At 42.1% G+C, this 15,228-nt stretch overlaps 1 protein-coding gene across 3 annotated transcripts in view; it reads left to right on the top strand.

The window, feature by feature from the left end:
- Positions 1–15,228, top strand: part of DUS2 (dihydrouridine synthase 2) — a 90,457-nt gene that overhangs the window by 39,443 nt on the left and 35,786 nt on the right. For all 3 annotated transcript variants that reach the window (XM_056526438.1, XM_056526437.1, XM_056526439.1), the window contains exons 7-8: positions 1,446–1,493; positions 9,093–9,158. In XM_056526438.1, coding sequence (XP_056382413.1) covers positions 1,446–1,493; positions 9,093–9,158 — 114 coding nt within the window. The remainder of the gene's footprint in view (positions 1–1,445; positions 1,494–9,092; positions 9,159–15,228) is intronic.

Here is a 15,228-nt window from a genome sequence, read left to right as displayed (position 1 = left end):
AATTTATTTTATGTGACTATTCTACAGGGGCTATAAAGTTAGTGTAGTTCATAATACGGTATAATGTCTGTACCTGTCTCTGATGGCTGATCTCGCATTTTTATGTGATCTTTGCTCTGGATGTTCATTTTTAACAGCATACAAAATTACTCCTGTCTCAGGTATTCCCAGTATGCAGTGCGGCTGAAACACTACCTCAATAGTCAGGTGATGACAGGGTGCCTGTTCTGCTTCTATGGGTGGAGAGACCACAGGGAATTTGCAACAGCTGGAGGCACCCTGGTTAGAAAGCACTTTGCTTTTGCATGGAATTCAGCTCGTTAGTGGTTCAATGGGTAGGGTGGGAGGGAGAAAAGTGGGATTTGTAGTAAAAGAGAAAACTCCAACAGGAAATACCCAGTTCACAAAAAGATAACCATAAAGCTGTGGCTATCTCACAACATATCCATTTAGCCCAAAAACAAGAACAGATCCTTCCTAAGCATGTCCATTACTGTCTGGCAGGTAGGTGCTAAAATCACCTTATGGTGGATAACCCCTTTAATTTTCGAAAAAGGCCTGTGAAAAATGTAAGAAGCGATCTGATTGGTTGCTATGGGCAACTCAGCGCCTTTTCCTCTGGACAGGTTTTGATAAATCTCCCCAAATATATGTGTGCGGTGTATGTCCTTTTATCTGTATTATGGGTCACTGTGGGTGTTTTATTCTTAAAAACTGTTTGTTTGAACTTCTCCTCAAAAAAATCCAATGAAACTTCTCCAAAAAGCCACTTCTTTAAAAAGACCATCCCCTTAGCCAGACAAGGTTTTGTGTGACAGATTTCCAGTCCACCATACATGCAAAATGGCCATTTTGTTTGAAAGAACCACCTCTCTGGAAGACAACTTTTCAATGTGATTTTAGGTGACCTTTAAAGACATTTTCCCTTAGTACATGGTGACCTAAAAGGGCATCTAGTGAGTTAAAAATCGATATTCATGTGCCCCATCCAGTGTCCCACACTGTTCCCATAGTTCCTGTCCCCTGCTGATCAATGCTTCCAGGTCTACAACTAAACTTACAGGAAATGCTGTTTGGTCGCCAGTCCAGCCAGTGATTGGCAAATTGGGCATTTCCTGTATGTCAAGATGTCATGAGGAAGCACTGTTCAGTGGGGACAAGGCAGTGGTATTTATTGTTTTTCATGTTGCCTTCACATTATGACAACAGCTAAGCCAGGGCTACGCTGTGACTCTTTGTAGTTCTACAAGAGTGATTTGAACTGTTGAGTGACAATTGCAGTCCACAAGATTGTATACAACTCGGCGCATTGCTTTGGACTGCGGTCGTAGCGGGATTATTAAAATCAATCTTATAGCATTAAAAAACTTGCAGTTCTGGCCTTAAGGTTCTGTTAATAGTGAGTATGAAGTCTGTTTCTTACTATGAAATTATTTATGTTTTAGGGTGGTATGGGAGCAGCCCTTCTATCAAGTCCAGAAAAAATCGAGAAAGTAAGTGACATTTCAAGTAGTTTCAGTGGGTAAATATGTACAAAATATAAAATAATGTACATAATCTCAAATAAGTGAGTCCACCCCTCACATTAATGTACGGTAAATTTGTTATCTTTTTATAACACTGCTACAATGTAAAGTAGTAAGTGTACAGCTGTAGAACAGTGTTTAAAGGTGAGCTATCACGGAAGACAACTTATCCTTTGTGTCTGATCATGGGGAGTTTGACTGCTGGGACCCTTCGTGCCGGGGTCGACACATTCCGTTCCAGGGGAGAGCCAGGGTGCCATGCAGGAGATTGTGGGGGTCCCAGCAGTCAGACCTTCACCTTCAGGCATTTATCCCTTGTCCTTTGGATAGGGGATAAGTTGTCCTGCATGACAGTTCTCCTTCAATGTTGTATCCCCTCAAAATAACTTAACATACAGCCATTAATGTGTAAACCTTGGCAACAAAAGTAAGTACACCCCTAAGTGGAAATGTCTAAATTGGTCCCAATTAGCCTTTTCCCTTTTCGGTGTCATGTGACTAGTGTTACAAGGTCTCAGGTGAGAATGGGGTGCAGGTGTCTTAAATTTGGTCAAGGCCAGAAGAAGCAGGGAATCTGTGAAACAGGCCGTTGCTTTTCTTGGCTCTTGCTGGAGTTGTTCCTTTCCCACCAGTGACTTTTATTTTAATTAAGAAATAAAGGCTATGTTTTAAAGGGGGTGAGTGCCAATGCCATCATTTTACAGTCTTAAATATGGTGTTATCACTGTTATACTCTCAAATACTGGTCAACATTACACCTCATGGCCAAGAACTTTGAGGATCTAAAAAAAAAAATTTTTATAAATTGTTGCTCTGCAGAAAGGTGGCATAGGCTATAATAAGATTGCCAAGACCCCGAAATAGAGCTGCGGCAGGGTGGGCAAGACCATACAGCATTTTCACAGGACACGTTCCACTCAGAACAGGCCTTGCCAAGGTGAATCAAAGAAGTCAAGTGCATGTGCTCAACATCAAATCCAGATGTTATCTTTGGGAAATAGACCTTGCTGCAAATGTTGAAGGGGTACAGCACACTGCATCAGTTTGGTCTGCATGGCTGTCGTCCCATAAGCAAGCCTTTTCTAAAGATGATAAAGATGAAGCACAAAAATATCTGAAAAGTTTGCTGAAGACAAGCAGACTAAGGAAATTGATTACTGGAACCATATCATGTGGCCCACTGAGACCAAGATAAACATATTTGGTTCAGATGGTGTCAAGTGTGTGGCAGCAAACAGGTGAGGAGTACAAAATTAAATGTGTCTTTGCCTACAGTCAAGCATGGTGGTTGGAGTTTCATAGTCTGAGGCTGTATGAGTGCTGCTGGCACTGGGGAGCTACAGGTTGCTGAGGGAAATTAATGGTGGCCACTCAAAATAGTGACACTTTGTGCCCAATTTAGACATTTCCACTTAGGGGTGTACTAAACGCACCAGGACATTTACGTCCTGTACATGACGCGAGTACCGGAGCAGTGCTCGCAACATGCATGGCAGCTCCCGACTGCCATCAGTAGCCAAGGACCGGTAATGGTGGACATCAGTGATTCCACTGATGTCCGCCATTAATCCCTCAGATGCCATGATCGATACCGATCACCGCATTTGCGGCAATGCGGTCATTTTGAATGGATGATCGGATCGGCAGCGGGGATCCAATTATCCAACATGGTGGCCGGAGATTCCCTCACCTGCTCAGAGCAGACCACATTGAGCAGACCAGAGAATGCATAGCACTGTTCAGTATCTGCAATCTGTTGGTTGCTATAAATAGTCAACTATGGGGAGATGAAAAGTGTAAAAAAAAAAAATAATAATTTCAATAAAAAGTGAAAGTCCCTCCCCCAAGAAAAAAAAGAAAGTCCAAAATTGCTGCTTTTTTGTCGCATCCCAACATTCTTTATAAAAAGTGGTTAAAAAGTAACATATATGCAAAAGAGGTACCGATAAAAACCTACATATCAGATTTTTCCTGGATAGGTAGAGTTAACATTTTTAAAATGAATGTTCTCCCGCGGCTCCTCTACCTCTTCTCCTGTCTCCCCATACTTCTCCCCCGTCCCTGCAATCAGAATTCCTATGGGCTCATAAACACTCCAGGTTGGTGAGACATGTCCTCATAAGGCGGAAGAGGGATGGAGGCCTGGCAATGCCAGACTACCAATCCTACTACCTGGCATCAGTCCTGACTCGCATCCTGGACTGTTTCCATCACTCACAAGACAAACAATGGGTTAATCTCGAGGGCCAATCGATGGGTTGCGATGTACGGACCTTCCTCTGGAGTCCTACTGCCTCTTCCAAAATCATAAGAATACAGGATCGACCTCCAACCCTCTCCTCCATCCATCGCACTAAAATCTCCTATATGTCCCGATTGGCACTTTTCGATCAAGATGGCCCACTTACCCCTCTATTCAATAATCGAGCCTTCCCCCCAGCGATGCACCACAGTCCTTTCCTCACTCTCAGTAAACACTCCTACACTACTTTCCTATCCCTCCTAACAAACTCCGGCTTGAAACCGTTGTCTGACATCGTTGGTGGACTCACTCCCTCTCTGACCCTCCAGTTCCAATATTCTCAGTCGACACACTTTTACAATGCCTCCAGCCAATCTTTACGCTTACATAGGCCGCTCACTGCTTTTGAAAAGCTCTGTGTGTCCACATCACCACTATCCCACACCGTAAGTGTACTGTATCCCCTGCTCTTAGAGCTCCACCAATCTAAGCCCTTACCCTTCAAAGTGGGATGGGAGAGGGACATGGGCCGCCCGATTTCGGATACGGATTGGACCAAAGCTCTTGCCTGATGTCATGGCACCTCCATCTCCTGCAAAGCACAGGAAATTAAGGGTGCCAACCCTGTTGGCCACGATGTACCCAAATGTCTCAGATGCGTGCTGGAGGTGCCATTCTGACAAAGGAACAATGCTGCACATCTGGCTCACATGCTCTTCTCTGACAGCCTTTTGGACTAGAGTACTGGACGTAATTAATCGTATCACTGTCTCCAATGCTCCCCAGAAATACTTCTACTTTCTATTATGCCTTCGTCGATCCCTAAATATACGGCGCGCTTGATCCTATTCCTGCTCTTAGCGGCCAGGACAGTGATTCCGAGGATCTGGAAATCGCCGAATCCTCCGTCTATTTCGGCTTGGCTGCAAGAAACCGCTAGGCTACATAGGATGGAAGCTGTTGGCGGACTCACGCGGACAACTATCTAAATATCACATGATATGGTCCCCCTGGGTAGCATTTGTGTCATCCACTGACTATGCGACACTCCATTTAGACACCTAGCTTCCCCTGACCCGAGACTGCTCCCCCCTATTGCCCCCCACGTGACATCACTGACGTTCTGACAGTCCGGTCCACGGATAACCTGGCTCATGTGCTCTGGATGTTCGGGGGGCTCCTGGTCGTCTCAGGCTAAGAGGTTGGTTCACTTCTTTTTCTCTAGGTTCCTCTTCTCTTCACTCCTATCACTACCCCTCTACTCCTTTTTGCTCCCCATTCCCCTTCTTTTCTTCTTACCCGACTAGTTACATATAGTTTGCAGAGTCATCATATCCTTAATGTTTATGCCAGCATTCATGGTTAACCCACATTGCCAGACATGTGAGTTGACCTATTGTCCTCAATTGGACATCAGTGGTTTACATCTTCATACAGTTAATGTTACATACGGCTCACGCCAATGGAATGGATTGTTTCTGCTGAGCGAATGCTTGCCATCCCTTTTTGATTTCTGATGACTAATGCAATTGTTGCCTTATTTCACTGTTTCTTGATTGTGTATTAAAAATCTTATTATGGAAAAAAAAAAAACCTACATATCACGACGCTCATTTTTTTTCCTGTATACTGGGCTGTATGAGGGCTCGTGAGAAAGTTATAGGTCATCAAAATAGAGTGATTGTAACCTCTTCTGGACGCAGGGCGTACTTGTACATCCTGCTATGATGCGGGCTATTAGCCGACAGGACCCGTGTCTAGTTCTGGACATCACCGATCGCGGTGATGCCTGGCATTAATCATTTAGATGCGGCAATCAAAGTTGATCGTCGCATCTAAAGTGAAACTAAACCGTTCCTGGCAGCTCAGTTGGGCTGTTCGGGACCGCCGCGGTAAGAACGCAACATCCCGAACAGCTGAGAGGACGGGGGGAGGGGGGGGGGGGGGGATCAGGTCCCTACCTGCCTTCTCTCCGTCCGATTGGTGATCTACTGCTCCATGCCTGAGATCCAGGCTGAGAAAAAGACAAAAAGAGAGGTGCGCTCCTAGTGCGGATGGTTCAGACAGGTGAGCCCCTTAGGATAATTAGGTAGGCTTACCAGAAGTGGTCATGCTCAGGGCACAACACCTATATCTGCATGTAGTATCGCTCGGTGAAGATGAGGTCAGCAGCTCCAGGCTGGAGCAGCAGACCGTCGATAACACTGATTAATGCTATGCCATGGCAAAGTTGCATGTTATAGTCCCCTATGGGGGCTATAAAAGTGTTTAAAAAATAAAAAAATTTAACCCCTTCACCTATTAAAAGTTTGAATCACCCCCCTATTTAATTTTTTTTTATAAATAAATAAAAAATAAAAGAATTATGTAAACTGCGGTATCGCTGCATGCATAAATGTCCGAACTATAAAGATAAAGGTATAAAGGTAATGAAATCGTATGGTCACTGGCGTACATTTAAAATAATTCCAAAGTCCAAAATTGTGTATTTTTGGTCACTTTGTATACCCTAAAAAAAAGTATAAAAAGCGATCAAAAAGACCCATCAAAACAAAAATGGTATCGATAAAAACTACAGATCACGCCGCAAAAAATTAGCACTCACACCACCCCATATGTGTAAAAATAAAAAAGTTATAGGGGTCAGAAGATGACATTTTTAAACATACAAATTTTCGTGCCAGTAGTTATAATTTTTTTAAGCAGTATAATAAAATTATAACCTACATAAATTGGGTATCCTTGTAATCGTATGGACCTATAGAATAAAAAAAGGTGTAAATTTTACAGAAAAGTGCACTGTGTAGAAATGGAAGCCGCTAAAAATTACAAAATGGTGTTTTTTTTTTTGTTTTTTTTTGAGGGGGGGGGGTTGCCATAGATTTTTAGGTGGAATGACTGATGTCATTACAAAGTAAAATTGTTAGTGCATAAAACAAGCCCTCATATGGGTCTGTAGGTAGAAAACTGAAAGTGTTATGATTTTTAGAAGGTGAGAAAGAAAAAACGAAGTCCTTTAGGTGTTAAACATGGTAATTTTGTTAAATAAGATTTTTTTAAGGAGGTACAATAATAGAAAAGTATGTAATCATGGGTATCATTTTAATTGTATTGCCCCTCAGAATAAAGTAACATGTCATTTTTACCGTAAAGTGCACAGTGTGGAAACAAAACCTTCGAAAATTTTCAAAATTGCAGTTTTTCTTTTCAGTTTCCCCATACACATATTTTTTTTTTGTTTGTGCCATACATTTTATAGTGAAATGAGTGATGTCATTACAAAGGACAATAGGTCACACAAAAAACAAGCCCTCATATAGGTCTGTGGATGGAAATGGAAAAGTTATGATTTTTAGAAGGCGAGGAGGAAAAAATGAAAATGCAGAAATAAAATGTATTGTTTCCTTAAGGCCAAAATGGTCTGTGTCCTTAAAGGGGTATTCCGCCCCTAGACATCTTATCCCCTATCCAAAGGATAGGGGATAAGATGTCAGATCGCCGCGGTCCCGCTGCTGGGGACCCCCGGGATCCCCACTGCGGCACCGCGCTCTCATTACAGCACAGAGCGAGTTCGCTCTGCACGTAATGATGGGCGGTACAGGGGCCGGAGCATCGTTACGTCACGGCTCCGCCCCTCGTGATGTCACGGCCCGCCCCTTTCAATACAAGTCTATGGGAGGGGGCGTGGCGGGCGTCACGCCCCCTCCCATAGACTTGCATTAAGGGGACGGGCCGTGATGTCACGAGGGGCAGCGCCATGACGTCACGCTGCTCTGTCCCCCGTATTGCCCGTCATTACGCACAGAGCGAACTCGCTCTGTGCTGTAATGATAGCGCGGTGCCGCAGCGGGGATCCCGGGGGTCCCCAGCAGCGGGACCGCCGCGATCTCACATCTTATCCCCTATCCTTTGTATAGGGGGTAAGATGTCTAGGGGCGGAGTACCCTTTTAAGAGGTTAAACATTTAATGGCTGTGTTTTGAGTTATTTTGAGGGAACACAACATTAAACGCTGTAATACAAAGGTTGATTCCGAAACGCTGAGTTGGGGTGGTGTCACGCCGCTCCCTGGTACCCGCTGTTCCCCTTTTGTTAAGTATGTATTACTACAATGTAAAGAATGTTTATATCTGAGTTGTATGTAGCATGAGTTGTATGCACTAGATATATGCAGTATCTATATATGTTACAGTATGGTCTGAGCTTGTGTGGTGAGTGTGACACTTCTTGGTGTCTTTCCCCCACTTTTGTGGAATTTCTCTATGTGTCTTAAATAAGTGCATTAATAAAATTATGGTTTTTGTATCTTGAGTAAATGACTCCAATTTTTCTTCTTCTTTGTTGCTATGGTTAGTGGGAGTTCATAATAGCAGTCCTTATTTTGGGTTATATTTGATATAATTCTATATATATATATATATATATTAGGGCTGTATACCCTGTGTATTCAGTAATTTTTCATCATAATTTTATATTCATAACCCTTTGTGTTTGAGGTTTAAACTGTAATACAGGCTGTACATTGACTACATTATATGTTAGCAGAGTATTATTTATTTAGTGTTGTCACATGAATAATATATAATAAAATATTTACAAAAATAGTGTACTTACCTGAGATACTGTAACGATATATAAATATACATATGTGTAGGGCTGGGTTCACACCACATTTTTGCAACACAGTTCCCGTATACGTTTTCAATTTGAAAACTGTACGGAACCGTATTGAAAACCGTATGCCAAAAGATCGTCCGTTTGTGTCCGTTTTGCATCCTGTACAGTTTTGTCCGTTTTTTTTCCCATACCCAAAGCCGTACTGCAACCGCATATGTTTTTTTAACATGGACGTCAATGGGGAACACACATGTATACGTTTCCATACGGGAAACCCTATACGGTTTTTACTATGCACATGCGCATTAGCATCCTTAAGTCCCCACCCAACACCCTTCCCAGTAAAAATGGACAAAATTTTCAAAAACTTATGTTTTTTTTTTCTTTATAAGAACGGAATCGTATGCATTTTTAAAAACAGTATACGGTTTAAAAACGCATACGATTTACTTTCTCCCATACGGTTACATCCGTTTTTTTTTGCCATACATGTTTTGAGACAGTTTAGTCAGGTTTGGAGGAATCTGTTTTTTAACTAAAACCTGATACAGGAACTGTATTGCAAAAACATGGTGTGAACCCAACATAACAAGCAGTAAGGTTTTAGCTCACTCCTGTGCTTTTCTGTGCCTTAAGCTTGGGTCCTTGGGCTTGAAAAAGGCTGTAAAAACTGTTATACATCTAAATTGAGCTCTTTTTTCCCCACAGATATTAAAAACCTTAGTGGATGGAATTACCAAGCCAGTGACGTGTAAAATACGCATCCTTCCTACTGTAAGAACTTTGCTGTATATTTGGTGTTCTTAGCATACACATTTTTTTCACATTAATATTTCAATAAGAGTCTTCAGTAGAATGTTCTCTGCCCTTAGGGAGAGATTTATCAAAACCTGTCCAGAGGAAAAGTTGCTGAGTTGCCCATAGCAACCAATCAGATCACTTTTTATTTTTGAAAAGGCCTTTGAAAAATTAAAGAAGCAATCTGATTGGTTGCTATGGGCAACTAGGCAACTTTTCCTCTGGACAGGTTTTGATAAATCTTCCCCTTAGTCTTTGCACTATAAATGTCCCTGAAGATAATCTGACCCATCTCTCAGGCCATGTTTAGATGTGTCATGATTCCGTGGATTTGTAGTGTGGATTGCTTATAGCATATCTGGCTCCTTATAGCATAATAATTGTATTGAGCAAATGATGTGCTTGAAAAAGGCTGCATGAACAGCTGAAACATTGGAGTGCTGCAGCATACCTGTTTTTGCATATAATGTTCGCTCCCTCCAACACCTTCAGGGATTTCATGTAGAACAAAAGGACCAAAGATAAAGGATCGAAGCTGAAGATTCCGTAATACTGAACACTCTTTATTGCATAACGAACAACTCGTTTCAAGACCAGGAGCTGCCTCCTCGTCAGGTTTATGAATCTACTTGAAATCCCGGAAGGTGTTGGAGGAAGCGAACATTGTGCAAAACGTCATTGGAGACGGAGGGATTAGCTGCAGTGGATGTCCACGTGTGATTCAGTGTTGTGCCGGTCTTTGCACAACTAATCGGGTAAGTGTCCCCTGAATCATTTTGGTTATCCAGTTTTTGGGTTGCTACACTATGGCGTGCTCTTCCATTTTTGGTTATATATATATTTTTTTTAATTTATTATTTAAACAATAGGTTATTTTCTGATGACACATTCCTATAATTCAATTCAACTCAATCTCTTCGTCCAATGGGAGCAATCCGGATTTCTGCCTGTTGATTTTCATTCCTGAAAATGCCTTCAAAATCTTCCACTAATTGAATCACCATTGAAACCTTCTCTACTGGATTTCTAATAAACAGAATCACGTCATCTGAATACATCTGTAGCTTTTCCTTGTCACCTTGAACCCCAAACCCTTAAAAACACTCTGTGTTCCTGGTCATTACCGCTAATGGTTCTATAAATAATGCAAATAATAATGGTGATAAAGGACATCCTTGCCTTGACCCTCTTTTAAGTTGAATATTATTCAAAAAATTCCCATTGATATTAATTCTTGCCGTGAGTGCAAAATATATATTTTTAATTGCCTGCAAAAATAGTGCCCCTAAATTAAACTTTTCTACCACCCTAAGGGTGCGTTCCCACCTGGCGTATATGCAGCGTATTTCACGCTGAGCAAAATTTACAGCAGCATAGGGAAATACGCTGCATATTCCTTGTTCACCATACACATAAGGCTTTCCGGCGGCAGCCCCATGTGTGCAGTGAGTTTTGGAGGCAGAGCCACGCCGGCACACGGCCCCGCCTCCAAAACTCACTACACACATAGGGCTGCCACCAGAAAGCCCTGTGTGTATAGTGAGCAAGGAAAACGCAGCTTATTTACTGCTGCTGCCGTACATTTTGTGCAGCGTGAAATAAGCTGCGTATACGCCAGGTGGGAACGCACCATTAAAAGAAATCCCCACTCCACCCTGTCAAACACCTTATTAGCATCCAAAGACAGGATGGAGCGTGGATCCCCTCCCAGTGTCTGAATATTGAGAAAAGCTCTATGTATGTTCCCAAACATATTCCTCCCCATTAGAAAACCTCTCTGCACCTCCCCTATAATTCCTCTCACCACCTTTTTCAGTCTACCTGACCAAATCTTTGCAAATAATTTATAATCTGTGTTTAGTAAAGATATTGGGTGGAAATTCTCAACGTTTTCCTTGTTGCCCCCATTCTTTGGGATTAAGATTATCACTGCTTCAGACATTGAGGGAGATAAACACCCCCCTCTCCAAGGATTCGTTAAATATCTCCAACAAACAGGACAACAATGCTTTTTGAAACTTCCTATATATTTCAAATGGGAATCCGTCTGATCCGGGAGCAGAATTCCCTGCGCAGGAACTAAGGGCTTCTTGAATGTCACTCAGGGTGATCCCTTTATTCAGCTTTCCCCTGTCCTCCTTTTTCAGTTTTGGTAAAGTAAGTTTCAACAGAAATTCATCTATTTTTCTTTCAGATTTTTTATTCTCTGCCTCATATAATTTTTGATAATAATCTACCGCCACTTGAGTTATATTTTCTAACTCTCTCATCAGCTTCCCCTCGCTGTTCTTCAGATTATTAATTTCACTGTTCTCCCTTTGATTCTTAATGATGCCTGACAGCCACTTGTTAGATTTCCCCCCTTCTGTAAATTTCCTCTGCCCCCAGAAAAACATCCTATGTTGTGCTTTTTTCAGATTAAATTCTTCTATTCTTTTTGAGCATGCTCTAATGTTTCCAAAACCCTCTTTTCTGTTTTTTTTGTATACTCCTCTTCTATACATTTAATCTGTTTCACCAACCTCTTCTCACTATTCGTTACCTATTTCTTGAAGTAGGAGATATTTTTAACCAGAATCCCCCTCAAATATGCTTTCAAAGCGTCCCATACCATAAATAAATCTGTAGAGTCTTTATTGATGTCCCAGAACCATTTAATTTCCTCTTCTATTCCACTTGTTACCTCCCTTACCTCCAACCAATGTGGATTAATGTTCATGCTTTTATTTTGGGAGGAGCATTGGTTCTCATATGCCAAACTACATGTCATCATAGCATGATACATTTGGGTTCATAGCTCATTCACTATCATTGGCCAACATCATATCAATTCGCGAGGCAGTTTTATGACTCGTATGGGTTTTAAGTAGACATATGATTGCTGGGAGGTAATTCTTAACTCTATCCATAATCGCTACTCTTTTCCTCCTTTCTTTAATATTCCAGACTAATACTTTAACTCCTTGTCTATCTTGGGCCCCCATAATTTAAATCTTCTCTCCTCCTACCTTTGTGCCAGGCCGACTTCCCCCCCCCCCCCCCCCAATAGTCCGCTTCTACTAACGGACCTCTCCACTTTCCACCTAACTCCATCGCTCCCTCTCTCCCTTCCTTATTCCTCTCCTTATTTATTTTATCCTTTATAGACCTTGCACTTCCATCCATTTTCCAATCTCTCCTGGGGATTGGAAAATTAATACTTTCCCATTAAACACAACTCTTAGCCGAGCCGGGAATAAAAGCAAGAAATAAATGTTCTGGTTATGCAGCCTTTTCTTAATGTCTCTGTACTCCATCCTCTTTCTTTGCGTCTCTCTTGAAAAGTCTGGGTATATATAGATATTTGCTCTCCCCAGTTCGATCTACCTTTTTTACCTTGCTATTTTCAAGAGGATATCTCTATCTCTGGCACACCTAAATTTCAGCAGTAAAGTCCATGGTGGGGCTTCTGGACTTGGTTTTGTGAATGGGACCCTGTGCGCTCTCTCTATAGCAAACCAGGGCGAAAAAGTCTGTTCTCCAAACTTATCCGTTATCGATGTAGTGCAAAATGCTATTGAGTCTGTCCCTTCCTCTCCCTCTGGTAAGCCGATATTTCTTACATTCGCCTGCCTTGATCTGTCTTCTACATCTTCCAATTTTCCTTTCAAATATTTATTCTCCTTAGATATTTTTTCCTGTGCTTTCTCCATGTCACCAATTTTGCCATCTAATTGTGGGATCAATTTTTCTATTTTCCCTACTCTTTCTTTAACCTTTTTCATATATTCCCGGATCAGCCCCACCTCTGAACGAAGACTGCCCAGTTGCAGAGTTAGCTCTTCCAATGATTTATTACTTTTTTCCACTCCATTTAAAATCGAGCTCAGCATTTGATTACTGAGCTCTCCACTCTCTCACTCCTATGTAACTCCTTCCTCCTGTAGGGCAGTATGTCTGGAGCCGTTCATATTCTCTCTGTACCTTTTGGGTACTTGTTTTGATAGCGTCTTTGGGAGATATTAAAAATGTATACATTTTTCATATATTTATAGCTTCTACAGCGGGATTACCGCCCGATCTCCTCGGTTGTAACTTTGGGGCCATTATCTTTTCTAAGAATTTAATCACACTTGCTAAATGGTATTCCCTTTTACGCAGGGTAGTCCCGGGGGTGTATGCCTATGGGGAAACAAAGGCCATAACAATCTTACCCGTCCACGGAGCCCCATGTTCTTCCTATTATTCCTTTCCCGCAATCCAAATTTTCCCATCAAGGTTAACTTACAGTTCTGAAGATCAATTTCTTGCACATTCTATTGCACCACTTGCAGTTTGGATTAGAGTAGCATCCTATAAAATCATACATAAGTACCATATTAAAAGGGCACAAACCAGAAAACATCTTTCCTTCCACTTTGCTTCCTGCCCCTCATCCCTATTTTGCCATTACTGCATGGTGTATCCAACTGCCAAAGTTTCCCTTATTTAAGGCATCTTTTTCTCTTTTTTTCTCTTTTGTTTTATTTACTCCTACTATTAGTTCCTTTTTCAGTGCTGTTATTTCATTCCCAGTACTTAAAAAGCGGGGTAAAGCAACCAATGCTAGTATGCTGGCACAAGTTAAGATCTGGTAGTAAGAAAACACTGCATTAATTTTGCCAGAGCGTTACTGGCGATACTATCTTACAGGCACAGGGGCCAATTTAAAAAAAAATACATTACTAGGGGTGCATATCTTAGTGGGACAAAGCCGACCCATTGCACATAAACCCCTATTGTCCATAAAAAGGTACTTTGGTTCTTCTCCACAACTCCATTTATATCTTCCCATTCATTTTCCCATAATCTACTTAAAAGATATAGATGAGCATAATGGGTGTAAGTCTGTATTTCTGTCTCTCCGGTTTCACTGTGTGTATTCAGTTCGAGTCTCTTGACCCCCGCTGGAGACCCGAATGCCTCCTCCGCTCCGTGCCGCCCGCGTCTTCTGGCTCCTACTACAGTGCTGCGAGCATGCCCGCGTGACCTCCAACTCCGACCATGGCCGCTCACGTGACTGATCACATGACTGCACCTCCCGCACGGCTCTCCTTTCTCACCCCCGGTGGCCATATCCGCCTCCATACGTCCACAGCTGCCCAATAGGCCGATGCAACGACCCGATCCACACATCTCAACAGTAGAAAGCGCCCCAAGCTCCACAGAGCCACCAATACATCATCTCCAGCAAGGTCCCCAGAAATCACACAGTAGGAGGGAGAGATTACATGGAGTGATAAGAGCCAACAAGCTCACATCCTTTCGTCACGTGGCCACGCACTTGCCAGGCTGCCAACTTAAAAATAAACCTTTACTTACCTTCTGCGCTCCCCCAGTGCTTCCAGTATTCCTGCCCTGGCCTCTGGTGTGATCAAACTCCAGAAAGAAGACCGGGGTTGGGGCTCACTAGTTTCAATAGATATAAGTCTCTGTGTAGACCTCATTCCAAAGCCCAGGTTTGGAGCTTCACCACTTCCACTATAGACAACTATTAGTAAAATACTTGTGCTGTAGTTCATTTATAGGAACATAGACACTCATGGTTTTGATGATTCATTTTTGTATTCTTTATTCCAGAATTCCAAAGGTTCTGTAATATTCACAGCTTTAAAGATGTATAAAGAGTATAAAATCCACGCTAGCAGAGGTCTAATCACAGTAGTCGGGAGCCATCAGGGTCTGACGCGATGTTTCGGGGGAACGCCCCCTTATTCATGCGTACTAGAGCCTGGTTTTCCAGGGTAATAGGAGAGGTATCACACATGTAGGTAATTAAATCAACATCATAAGATGGTACATTTTAATTTTTATTTAATTTTAGTAAATCATTTTATTCATACGTGTTATTTCACCCAATACACTGGATTACACATAAATATTTATAAAAAAGCTTTCAGACTACAGACTTCATTGAAGCCTGATGGAGAGATCGTTTCCAGGTGAGTAATCCAATATGCCTCTCGCTGCAAGAGACGCTTGTGGTTCATATTATCATTCGCATCTGAATGATAATATGAACCACGAG

The sequence above is a fragment of the Hyla sarda genome, chromosome 6 (genome assembly GCF_029499605.1).
Source record: "Hyla sarda isolate aHylSar1 chromosome 6, aHylSar1.hap1, whole genome shotgun sequence".
NCBI lineage: Eukaryota > Metazoa > Chordata > Amphibia > Anura > Hylidae > Hyla > Hyla sarda.
The sequence above is the reverse complement of the archived record's forward strand: the minus strand, read 5'-3'. Positions and strand labels throughout refer to the sequence as shown.